Source organism: Stegostoma tigrinum, chromosome 15, assembly GCF_030684315.1.
Source record: "Stegostoma tigrinum isolate sSteTig4 chromosome 15, sSteTig4.hap1, whole genome shotgun sequence".
Taxonomy (NCBI): Eukaryota; Metazoa; Chordata; class Chondrichthyes; order Orectolobiformes; family Stegostomatidae; genus Stegostoma; species Stegostoma tigrinum.
This window is the reverse complement of record NC_081368.1, coordinates 34338353-34351146: the sequence shown is the minus strand read 5'-3', so window position 1 is coordinate 34351146 and position 12794 is coordinate 34338353. Positions and strand designations below refer to the sequence as shown.

The 12794-nt window shown below is 41.8% G+C and overlaps 1 protein-coding gene across 2 annotated transcripts in view; it reads right to left on the bottom strand.

Annotated features, from left to right (window-relative positions):
• The window catches only part of msna (moesin a), an 87854-nt gene that overhangs the window by 25865 nt on the left and 49195 nt on the right, over positions 1 to 12794 (bottom strand). For both annotated transcript variants that reach the window (XM_048544373.2, XM_048544375.2), the window contains exon 3: positions 207 to 302. In XM_048544373.2, coding sequence (XP_048400330.2) covers positions 207 to 302 — 96 coding nt within the window. The remainder of the gene's footprint in view (positions 1 to 206; positions 303 to 12794) is intronic.

Genomic DNA, 12794 nt, shown 5'->3' with positions numbered 1-12794 from the left:
TTGCGTTCTTTTATATCAAGTGCCACAAGGTTTAATTTTAAAAAGGTACTAAATACGAGTTCAGCTGAGTAAAATGCAAGCTGAAAACAGGTGTTAAAAGATGATCCTTCACGGCAATAAGTTACTAACTATTCCCTGTCATTAGCATGCAGAATTCAACCTTCATGAGATACTTGCTAAGCGTATTTTTAAAAGTAGCAGCAGACCTTTTTGTTGAGTTTCAGCCAGGTGGGAAAGCCCTTGGTATCTTGGTACTGAAGTCCAAAGAACCAGACTTCACGAAGCCCAATAGTCTTCACAACCTATGAAGAAAAATAAGGGTGGATCAGAGAAAGGTAGATACAATTGGCTGCACAGTTTTAAACAGCAAATCACAAAAGTTAGTGTTGAACTGAACATCTTTGTACAAGTTGGTTGCTGAATGGGGTTGGCAGGGGACTGGGAACCATGATAGCTTATTTTTCTATTTAACATCCTTAATGAGCTAAAATAGCTGAAGTATTCAGATTGTGGCCTTTGTTCAAGCAGGCATGGCAATTTCATTCCATAGTGGACACCATTTGAAATCCATCCAGCTCAAGCACATCATTACTCTCAAAAGGTCACGCTCACTTTAACACTTTTCTGCAAGTCTCAGATACAGCACTAAAATATACCATTTTAGACAGTGCCAAAATCACATACAAAACTCAGTTTTCCAGAAATGGGAATTAAAAACTAAACACCTTTAAGCAATGAAGAAAATATAAACTAATTTAGATATGTAACAATTCTCACTTTTAAGCTGATGTATACACATTGTTAGTGTTGAAAAACACTAGCATCCTCCAAATGACCATGTGAAAATACCAGACAGCTCACCACCACCTTCAAGGGCAACTAGCCCTAAGAAAGAAGTACTGACACAGCCAACACCCACATCTCAGAAGTGAATTTCAAAAAGTCACTGCCAACATATTACTTAATCCAGAAATCATTTATAAAATGGATAGTGAGGCAGAGTATTATATTCCAGAAATTATGCATCTGTGTTGCTCAAAATGGCTGAACATAGTGCAGGTCAGACATCTTTGAGACAAAAGGACTGCAGATGCTGGAAGAGACAAAATAAATGCAGAACCAGGAAAGCACAGCTGGTCAGACAGACCATTTTCAGGGTGAAAGAGGTTTCAGCCCAAACATCGACTTTTCTCCTCCTCAGATGCTGACTGACCAGCTGTGCTTTTATTGGCTGCGGGACAGGCATCCTCCATTTAAAACACTCAAACTTGGCGTCAGGAAATTTCAGTTTTAGACCCCATTATATGGAGGTTCAGTTTGTGAAAACAGACCTAAAAGCAAGTTTCGGTTCACTTCCAGCAATGGGTCTTTCAGTTTAGGGCTTATATGAACAACAAATACTTTACCTGTATTTATTTGCAAGGTTAAATTGGCTGCTTAATAGCTCAAGGAGAGGGGTTTGCTGTTTGGATCCAGATAAGGTGTACACTGAAGTACAGTGGGAGGGTTAAACTATTCAGAGTTCAGTGGTCTAAGGGTCAGTGGACTCAATATGAACTCTTTCTCCCCACTGGTGCTACCAGACCTGATGGGTCTCTCCAGCTGCTGGTTTGTGGTTTCTAGCAGCCAGTTCTTGGGTTTATTTTAGTCATCTAAAAAAAGGTTAACAAACACTAATCATGAACTTATTCCACATCAGCTACACATACTCCAAAGTTATATTTCCATGGTTTTAGCTTTCAGCGGATCTGACCCTGCCTACTATCTACATGATCCCAGTACTTCCCCCACCCCTTTCCACACTCCCTAATGTCAGTAGGCATCATCTTTATTCATTCATCTCACTCCCATTTTCTACTACAAAATCAATATAAATACATCATTTCCCAGCTGCTAATAATTCTGACAGTCACTGACTCAAGTCTTTCTGCACAGATGCCACCAGACTCACATTTCTGTTTCAGATTTCCAGCATCAACAGTTTGGTTCTATTTTATTATATTCCCACCACCTGCTCTGGATCCTCGTGTCACTGTTGTGGAGAAACAGTTGCTTCTCCTCTTTAATGTTAAAAACTTTCAATCCTTTAACTCTTACATTTCTAGCTATTCTGCCAGTTTAGACCACAAGACAAAACGAGCGGAAGTAAGGCCATTCAGCCCAGAGTCCACTCTGCCATTTAAATCATGGCTGGTGGGCATTTCAACTCCACTTCCCTGCACTCTCCTTGTAGCCCTTGATTCCTTCTTAGCAGAATTTGTCAATCTCTGCCTTGAAGGCATCCAATGTCCCAGCCTCCACTGCAGTCTGTGGCAATGAATTTCACAAGCCCACCACTCTCTGGCTGAAGAAATGTCATCTCATTTCAGTTTTAAATTTACCCCCTCTAATCCTAAGGCTGTGCCCACAGGTCCTAGTCTCCCCGCCCAGTGGAAACAACTTCCCAGCATCCACCCCTAAGCCATACATTATCTTGTAAGTTTCTATTAGATCTCCCCTCAACCTTCTAAACTCTAATGAGTACAATCCCAGGATCCTTAGCAGTTCGTCATACGATAAACCTACCATTCCAGGGTTCATCCTAGAGTGTCTCTGCTGGACATGCTCCAGAGCTAGTATGTCCTTCTGAGTTGTGGGGCCCAAAATTGGATATGTTCTAAATGGGGACTAACTAAACTATTAAGCCTTAGAAGCACATTGCTGCTTTTATATTCCAACCCCAGAGATAAACACCAATATTACATTCACTTGAATCACAGACTTTACCTGCAAGTTAACCTTGAATCCTGGTCAAACACTCCCAGATCCCTTTGTATTTCTGCTTTGTGAATTTTCTCACCATTTAGAAAATAGTCCATGCCTGTATTTTTTTCCTCCCCCACCCCCCCCCCCCTCCAAAGTGCAAAACCTCACATTGAATTTCAGCCATTTGCTGGACCTCTCCTAAACTGTAAATATTTCTGCAGCTTCCCCACCTCAGTACTACCTGCTTGTCCACCTATCTTTGTATCAATCGGCAAACTTTGCCAGAATGCCCCTAGTCCCTTCATCCAGATCATTAATACATAAATGAGTCAACAGCTGTGGCCCCAATACTGAACCCTGCAGGACACCATTCGTCGTCAGTTGCCATTCAAAAAAGCCTTTTTTAATCCAAATCTGGCTGTCTGACAGAAGGCAAATCTTCAATCCTAGCCAGTAGCTCACCTCAAACACCATGGGCCCTCACCTTGCTCTGCAGTCTCTTGTGAGGCAACTTAAAGGCCTTTTAGAAGTCTAAATTAGATAACATCCACTGGGTTGCCCTGGTCTAACATACTTACTACCTCTTCAAAAGAATTCTAAGAGGGTTTGTCAGACATGACCTCCCCTTACTAAATCCAGGCAGACTTGTTCTAATCTGACCCTGCACTTCCAAGAATTTAGAAATCTCATCCTTAATGGATTCTAGAATTTTACCAATAACAGAGGTTAGGCTGATCAGCCTATAATTTCATCTTTTGCCTTGATCCTTTAAGGAAGGGGGTTACAAAAGCAATTTTCCAGTCATCTGGGACTTTCCCTGACTCGTGACTTTTGAAAGATCACAACCAAAGCCTCTATTTCCTCAGCCACCTCCCTCAGAATTCCAGGATGTAGCCCATCGGGGCCCAGAGATTTATCAATTTTTAGACCTTTAGCTCTTCAAGCACTCTTTTGTAATGCCTACTGTACTCAACTCTGCCCTTGACTCTCCCTAATTGTTGGCATACTACTCATGGCTTCCATTGTGAAGACTGACAAAATACTTTAGTTCTGAGCTCTTTCCTTATCTCCCATCACTATTAGATCAAAGTTGTATCATTCACATTTTCAGAGTCAAAGGCAGCCATTCAACTGCTGGGTGCTGAGAAGGACCACAACTTTAATAGTGTGGTACTTTGGCCCTTTTGTAACACTGACAATGAAACAAAGACCTCTTATGATGAAAGGAAGGAGAAGTCAACTTTCAATCTTCACAAGTTTCCCTTAAAATAATATTGCAGTTAAAAAAACTTTAAATCATCATTTGCACATAAAAGGATTTGAAAAGAACCAAGGCATTAGGACTCTGATCTATTGCTCTCCATGGGGAGCATTAGTTGAGTTGAGTTCTTTTTGTGCATTCTTGTTTGTGATGCTTAGTTACATGAGATAAAGACTAGTGTGCTTGAAACATCTAGTGAGGCTAATTCTGCACAACTGACATTTTGGTCATGTCACAAGGTGTTTTTAAACAGTCATTCTAAATATCTTCACACATCCTACTGTTCTATTTATTCTGTACAATAGGTAAATATTGAGAAAATTGGGGAATTGTCATAGTTTGGTTTGAATACAGCACTAAGCCAGGCATTCTTTTGCCTGCTAAGAGCTTTAGTTGATGGACCACAAAATAGCTCTGAAGGTCGGTCTGGGGCCAAAACGTCAGCTTACCTGCTCCTCTGATGCTGCTTGGCCTGCTGTGTTCATCCAGCTCTACACTTATCTCAGGAAGGGCTATGCGTAATGAGTTCTCAAAGCTGATCTAGGACATGCTAGCCCTACCAAGGAGAAAACCCAAGTGCAGGGTGCAGGCTTGTGACCCAGAACACCCACACATTAATTCACACCAGTTGAATTTAGGGCACCAGAAACGGAATGGGACCCAGGACTGTTTCCCCAGCCACCATTTTCACACCAACTACTTGAAAATCCAGCCCATAAATTTAAACACTTGCTCTAGTTGGTCATTAGTACTTTTGCCTTTGCAAGTGACAATTTTATTAATAGCTTGCAAGTTGATCATTTTAAAGACAGTTACTAAACTCACTTCCTGATCTCTGTTCTTGGAGTGCACTAAGACTTGAAAAAGGATATTGGCCTACTCATCTTTCTACTTGGAAAAACCCTGGCCCTGCCCAAGTTCACAAAACAAAGTCTGCATGGCACTTTTTATTTATACAAGTGTCTTGTGCCATAGATTCAAAGGGCTGGAGTAGCATCATGGCAGTCTCACTGGGCCTGTAATTTAGGACCTCAGGCTAACGTTCTGGGTACTAGATCAGTTTCTCAAATTGGGTTGAACTTAATTGCAACCTATCTTCTGGAAACTGTTTTTGCAACAAAAACACTTGCTATTTTCCTTCAGTTCCAAAATGCTACATTTGGCTCAAAACTGCAAACATTTGTTCTCTCCACAGATGCTGCCAAACCAGGTAACTTATAATGGCTACAATATTTTGTACTCGTTTTGGTACCACCTTGTTGCTTTGATTCCCAAGTACTTCGCTAAAAGATAAATTAGCAAAGATTCGTTTGAAGAGGAGCTTGGCAGAGACAAGTGTATAAAACTAAAAAAGGTCATGTCCACACAATTTCCATCCTCCAAAACAAAGAATGAACATAAACTGAAGCCATCATAGTCAGAAAGAAATAAACAGCTAAAGCAGAGACAATGACTATATAACAAACCTTAAAAAAAGCTGGGTAAAATAGATGCAGCTAAAGCCAAAATTTAATAACAACCCCATTAAAAGCATTAGCTGCTTGCACAGTAGTAAGCAAAGTGAATCACTGATCTACTTTTCCCATATAGTACCACTTCCAACACATTTAATTTTTAGATTTGACAGGTTATGCAGCTTTTCAGCTGCTTTCTACCACCCGGCAAACATTAGCAAGCATTCCTCGGTATTCTGCCTAAAAAAGGCAGAAAAACTGCTTTAAAAACACCAAGCTAGTTTGCACAATAATTAAATTTAGTGTTGTGTTATGTTGCCTACAGTCTTTCTGCTTTATTTCTAAATACAAGCCATTGATCTACCCTGTATGTTAAGTGGCAAGACTAAAATATTTGAGGTTACCTACTGCAATGATATGGTTAACATTTAACTGTTAAAAATGTTATCTAATCAACCTACTTCCAGCAGGTGCTCATTCATTAATTGCATATGGAGCTTGCCAGGTTGACTTTGGCAACATTCATGTTACAAAATTGCTAGGACATACTGGAAAACCTAACTGCTTTATTTAAAAAAGTTTTAACTCAAGTTATCCTAAAACTAACCTAATTTTTTAGTTAGAGGCTTCAAAAGATTTACAAAGGAGCATATGCAAAACTGTCAAAAATGATCTCAGCTGAACAACTGTCACAGAATTTATGAAGCATATGAGCAAAGGGAACATCTTGTCAAATTGGTATTCAATTGGGATTTTTAAGTGAAAACCCACGAGAGGTTACATCTCAATTTACAGGTGATGCCAAATTGAGACAGTGCAGTTATTAAACAAGATGCAGCAAGATACACAGTAAGACTTTACGTTTGCAGAAAAGTAAACAATTACAGGCAAGGTGCTGTATTTGACTGAGTTTTTTTATTTAGATCAAATAATGAACAAGCAAAAGAAACATGGCCCTGAGCATTCACAATAAATTTTTCACTCAAAACAATGGGCCGGAGGTAATCAATGCTTCAGCTATAATAGGAGTGAGAAGCAAAGAGTTAAGGAAAGGCTCAGTCCTTATCAGTACCCCCTCTCAAAAAGCAGGAATTCAGGGAAGGGGGTAGGGAAAGAGAGAAGCAGGGCCACCATTAACAAACACTGAACTGCAGGAGACACCCATTCCCTCTAGGGAACCCTGGGGCATGTACACACCTGCACCCCCTGGCCAACTCTTCCACAGAACCTTCCATGTAATCACACAAGGTGCAACACCTGCCCCTTGACTTCCTCCCTGCTCACCATCCAAGAGCCTAAAAACCAGTCTTTCCAGGTGAAACAGCACTTCACTTGTACCTCCTCCAATCTTGTGTAAGATATTTGCTGTCTATTGGGGCAGTGTATTGTATTCCCCAGCATGGCTTGCTCTATTGAGAAAACCAAATGCAGACTGGGTGGCTTCTTTGCAGAACTCCAGTCCATATGCAATTCTGGCCCCTGACCTTCCTGTAGGAAGTCATTTTAACATGGCATCCTGCTTACATGCCTATTTGCCTGCCCTCAGCATGCTGCAATGCTCCAGTTTTTTGGTGATTTGGTGGCAGAGCAATATCTCATGTTCGACTTTTTACAACCTTCTGGTCTCCATATGGAGTTCAATACCTTGAGATTGAAAACATGACTTCCATTCTTTTACCTTTGCCTGTTACATTCTGTCGTGTCCACTCTCCCCTCCCCAACTCTGGTAGAACAACTAGCTCTTTCCAGGCTGGCAGTCAAACACACCATTCTCACATTCCAATCGCAAGTTTGCACCATCATCCTTTCTCCCACAGCACTCCAACCACCTTCCCCCACCCCAAACACCTTCCTCATTATTGCATATGCTGTCCCCTCCACATTCCAGCTCAAGAGATAGTAAGAACTGCCGATGCTGGAGATACGGAGATAACAAGGTGTTGAGCTGGGTGAACGTAGCAGGTCAGGCAGGAAAGCAGATGTTCCAGGTCTGGGCCCTTCAAAAAAAAAATGTAGTGACCAGATCCAAAATGTCAGGTTTCCTGCTCCTCTGCTGCCTGGCCTGCTATATTCATCCATCTCCACTCCTTGTTAGCTCTGAAGAGTCATCTCGACTCTAAACATTAGCTTACTTTCTCTCCAGGGATGCTGCCTGACCCACTGATGTCTAGCTTTTTTTTGGTTCAGTGCAGGAGAAACTCAGCAGGTCTGGCAGCATCTTTTCCAGATCTGGTGACAGATCTGAACTCCAGCAAGCTGTTTTAGTTTTCATTTCAGATTTCCAGAGTCTACTAGTTCTTGTGTTTTGGACTTTTAAAAAGATGGCCTGACACTAACTCGTGGACAGGAGCCTCTGCAGTTTTGTACTTGTTCAGCAAACAGCTAATCAAAAAGTTAGCAATTAATTTGCCCTGCCTCTCCACAAGCTTCACTGCATCCATGCCCAGTCCAGGAACTCAGCCTCAATCTAGGGAAGTGCATGGAGTTTCTAGTGATTGTTCACTACTAGTGGGTGCATTAATGACAAACACAGCAGAAAGTGAATTTTTGATAGAAAGTCTTTGTTTACCACAAAAGCCTAATCTTTCAGATTAATTTTTTTAAAATTAAGATGTGGAACAGCATTGTCTGCTCTTTGGCCAACAGGCTTAGGGGCAAGAGGATACAAAGCAAAGTTTGGAATGCTCCTTAACAAATTACAAGGGTGGGTCAGAAAAGCTCACTGATACTTGGAATCTTTGGCCCAGGCAGTCAGAATTGACAGGTCCTAGGAAGGTTGCACTTTGGGCCAAGTGCAGGAACCGAAGACAGAGACAGATATCCACAATCACAATGTGACGGCCAGGCAGACAGCAGTCACAGGGCTCAGAGGGACTGGAGGTCTAGAATGCATTTACTTCAGTGGGAGTAATACAACAGCTAAGACAGGTGAACTAAGCAAGAATTACTGCACAGAATTGTGGTTATTGCCACTGGAGAAATGGTTTTTAAAAGAAACAGAATAGACAGGACTGGCAGTTTACCATTCCAGGACATTACTGCTTTATATGGGACAGAAAAAGGGGAACAGGGGGGGTGGGGGAAGTTGCATTGTTGATTAGGGATCACACATTGGAAGGATTTTGCAGTGAGGCATTATGGGTACAGCTCAGGAATAGGAAGGGTGACCGGGCGAGGGTGAGGGCAAGGGCAAAAATGCAAGGTAGTTGTGGTCAGTGACTTTGTCTTATTGACTGAGACTCGATTAACACCAGGGGTTTGGATGGAGAGCCACTTGTTAGGTGTCCAGGAGTCCTTTTTGGAGACAAGAGGTTGATAATCCAAAACAGACAGGAGGCCATACTATACAGGAATGACTGACTAGGACAGGTGATTGATGTTTCAGTAAGAGTACATTTTGGGCTTAGTGATCTTGATTACTCAAAAATCTCATCGAGTTACATGCAAGGCCAAGAAAGATTGGCCCTTGGGTGAGGGCACTTAATTGGAGAAGGCCCAATCATATCCATGTTAAATACAAACTAGGGAATGTAGATTGGGAGCAGTTATTGGGCCACTTTTAAAAAGATCAGATCATTAAAGTTGCAGGACATACATGTCACTGCAAACTGAAGGACAGGAATGTCACAATTCAGGAACTATAGCTTACAATTTTCCTGGTCATCCTAGTCAAAAGGGGGTAAAAAAAAAGTGTGTGATGGGTCTAGACAGCTAGAAACTAACAAAGCCCTGGAGTACAGGAAGATTAGGACACAACTTTAGCACAGAATTAGAAAGGCTAAAATAAAAACCATGAAAATGTCTTCAGCAAATAGGTCCAAGCCTTGTTACTCTCTTTAAATAGAATTCCAATGGAAAGAATAGGCTACTCAAGGACAAAAGAGGTAGGAAGTATGCACGGAACCACAAGTAGTGGGAGATCCTTAATGAGTATATTGCATTGGTATTTACCAAGAAGGACACAGCTGATGTTGAGGTCATTGCTAAGTGCATGAATACTCAAAAATATATTAAAGGAAGGAAGTAGTTTTGGATATCTTAAGTTGCATTAAGATAGGCAAGTCCCCAGGTCCAGATGGGATCTATCCCAGGTTACTGGGAGGGAAGGGAAGAAGAAATCTGCTAATGTTTGAGCTATATCCTCTGATGACTGGCAAGGTTCTAGAGGACAGATTAAACAAGGGAACAACATAGGCGAAAGAAAAGAAGCAGAGATAATCCAAGAAGTTACAGACCTATGAACTTGACATCTGCAGTATGGAAGCTCTTGAGATATTGGAGGGGCAAGATATATGCACATTTGAAAGAAGAGTGAACTAGTTAGTGACAGGCAGAATGGTTTTGTACAGGAAAGTTTGTGATTCACCAACCCAACTGAAGTTTTCTAAAGGAGGTGACAAAAATAATTGATGTGGGAAGGCTGTAGTTTATATGGACTTTAAAGCATTAGCACAATTCCACATGGAGGACTGTTACAAAAACTAAAGTCACATGGGATTCAGAGTGGGCTGACGAGATAAAACAGGATTGGTCATAGAGGGTGACATTGGAAGGTGACTGGTAAAAAGTAGTGTTCTACAGGGAGTACTGGGACCTCATTCTACAAACAATGATCTGGAAGAAAGTGAGTGGTCTGATTACTAAGTATGCAGATGACAAAGATGGATGGAGTTACTGAGTTTTGCAGTGATATAAACAGGACATAGATTGGTGCCTTGGACACAAACTGGCAGATGCAGTTTAATACAGACAGAAAAAGTCAGGTAAATGCATTTGAGGATTAAATTTATGTGAATTATCACAGCATTAACAGATCTGGGCATACAGGTCCACATTCCCCAAGTGGCAACAAGTGGCTAAAGTGATTAAAAAGATAGCACATGGCATGCTTGTCTTCATCAGCCAGGGCATGGAGTACAAAAGTTGGCAAACCATTTTGTAGCTATGTAAAACCCTTAAGCCACATTTGGACTAGTGTGTAGTAGTTTTGGTTGCCACATTACCAGAAGGCTGTGCAAGTGATAGAGAGTCCAGAGAATGTTCACCAAGATATTGCCCAGTTAAGGAAACTGGCTACAAGAAAAAGGGTTAAAGACTTAGATTTGTTTTCACAAGAACTATGGTGGCTGAGAAGAGACCTGATAGAAGTCTACCAAATTATAGAGGCACATAAATAGGGTGGATAGTCAGAAGCTTCCCCCTACCCCAACCCTGGGTAGAAGTTTCAATTTCAAGGGACCACAGGTTCAAGGCAAGACAGGGAAAATATTCAAGGGATCTTTTTCCACAGTGGAGGAGCCTGGAACACACTACCAGAACAGGTGTTAGAAGCAGGCACATTGGTGATAAATTGGAGGGGCAGGTGGATGGTTACATGAATAGGGAGAGAAATAGAAGGACACAGACCAAAGGGCAGAAGGTTTGGTTTTTTTAAGCTTAGTTAAGATATGGTGAACAGCAGACCTGAAGGGCTGAAAGGCCTGTTCTTGTGCAGTACTTTTGTTAGCTGCTCATTCTTACCTGGGGGATGCCATGGGCTGCAGGGTAGGACAAGAATTGGTTTATCCAAAATAAGCAAACGTGGATAGAAGTGATCAGCGATAAGTTAGGGCTATGCTCTCAGACATGTAGGCCGTGTACGAGATGATCTTGGGCCTCATGACTAAGTGGCATAATCACTTGCCGATACCAAGACCATGATATGCCTAGCATTCTCAGACTTCCTGACAGCTCAACTTGCAATTCTATTCATTCCTTTTCCTATAGGCTGCCTAATTAGGAATGAGGTGCCTATATTCATGTGCAAAAATATCCCTTCACACCTTCCGCTACTATTTAGAAATTAGCGTGTCCCCTTCAGGACCCAACCCAAAGCCCACTTTACTGTTACTAGCACTGACATCTTTTCATTCTGAGAGGAGTGGAAGGGAGCACAGCTTGCTAAGAGGCAGAGACTGAAGGGGAACAGAATTGGTAATTGCCAGTGACAGTGCATGCCTACCAGACATAGCTGCAAACTATATTTCCACCTATCAATGATCTGCTGATTAATTCTGAACCTCTTGTTCAGAGATGTTGAAAGGGTGGATTACAGTTGAGAAGCCTCACCTCTTCTTGGCTGGATCTGTATTCAGCCTCTGTCCATACGAAGGCAGTGTTGATAAAGTAATGGCAATTGAAGCATCTGGTGTAGCCTCTGCTTTTCATCTTGGGTCTGCCAAGTGCCTCAGTGCTGTGAAGGTTGGCAACAAAGGAGTGCTAAAGAGAACAGTCTCCTCAGCAGTTGACACTCGTCTGTCAAGCAACAAAAGCAAGCCAAAGAGAACAGCAGTCTCTCCATAGCTGCAGCTTTTCCAAGCCTTCACAACTTCTAGGCCTCACTCAAGGAGCTCTTACCTACTTGTACAGTAGTATTAGTGACCCTGTCAAGTTTGGAAACAGGCATTGTGATTGTGATTAGGGAGGAAGGAAAAACCTTCCTTTAGGGAGAAAGGACTCCACAATTGGTGGAAGTTCGTAATCTCTGCCTCAGAGCCAAGACAGTTCCATGTAGCTTGAACAGCTCTATAGAAAAGCTCGGAGGGTGGTGTCACTTTGGCACACCTATTAGGCATCACCTTCTAGGATTCAACAGTCTAGTTCAGCTCTGATCTGTCTCCAAAGACCTGGAAAAAATGCAGACCAAGTGTTCCATCAAGATGCTTCAATCTGCCTGGCTACATCTGCCCTGTGTGCAGAAATCACAGATGCCAGTATATTGAGGGAGTGGTGCCAAAAGTATCTCTAGGACAATGACAGCAATATAAAAGTCCACAAGAGACTATGGACAGCCATGTACCAGAAGTGCCATTAGCTTAAAAAAACAGAAGGGCAAATGCAGATATAGTTAGACAGACCAAAACAAATATCCATAAATTATGAATTCATAATTCTAACAAACAATTCAGAAGGAGAGTGTTATTACAAGTAGTTGAGGTGCATAGTCCTGCTACATTTAAGGGGCTGAGAGACTGTTCCTATGCTAAAACTTCACATGTCACTTAAACAAAACCAAAATGTTTTGTTTCATTTCTGTTTGTCTAAAGGGAAAGATTATTAAAAAATTGACATAACAAACAGAACGGAAGATAGGTTTCTCAAAATGTACCAGTGTTAGCGAACTATATGCTGCATAGAGGTAGCAGGAACTGCCAATGCTGGAAAATCGGAGGTAACAAGGTGTAGAGCTGGATGGTCACAGCAAGCCAAGCAGCAAGGAGCAGGAAGGCTGATGTTTTGGGCCTAGACTCTTCAGATATCAAGGCCCGTCTAGTCTAGGCCCAAAACATCAGCTC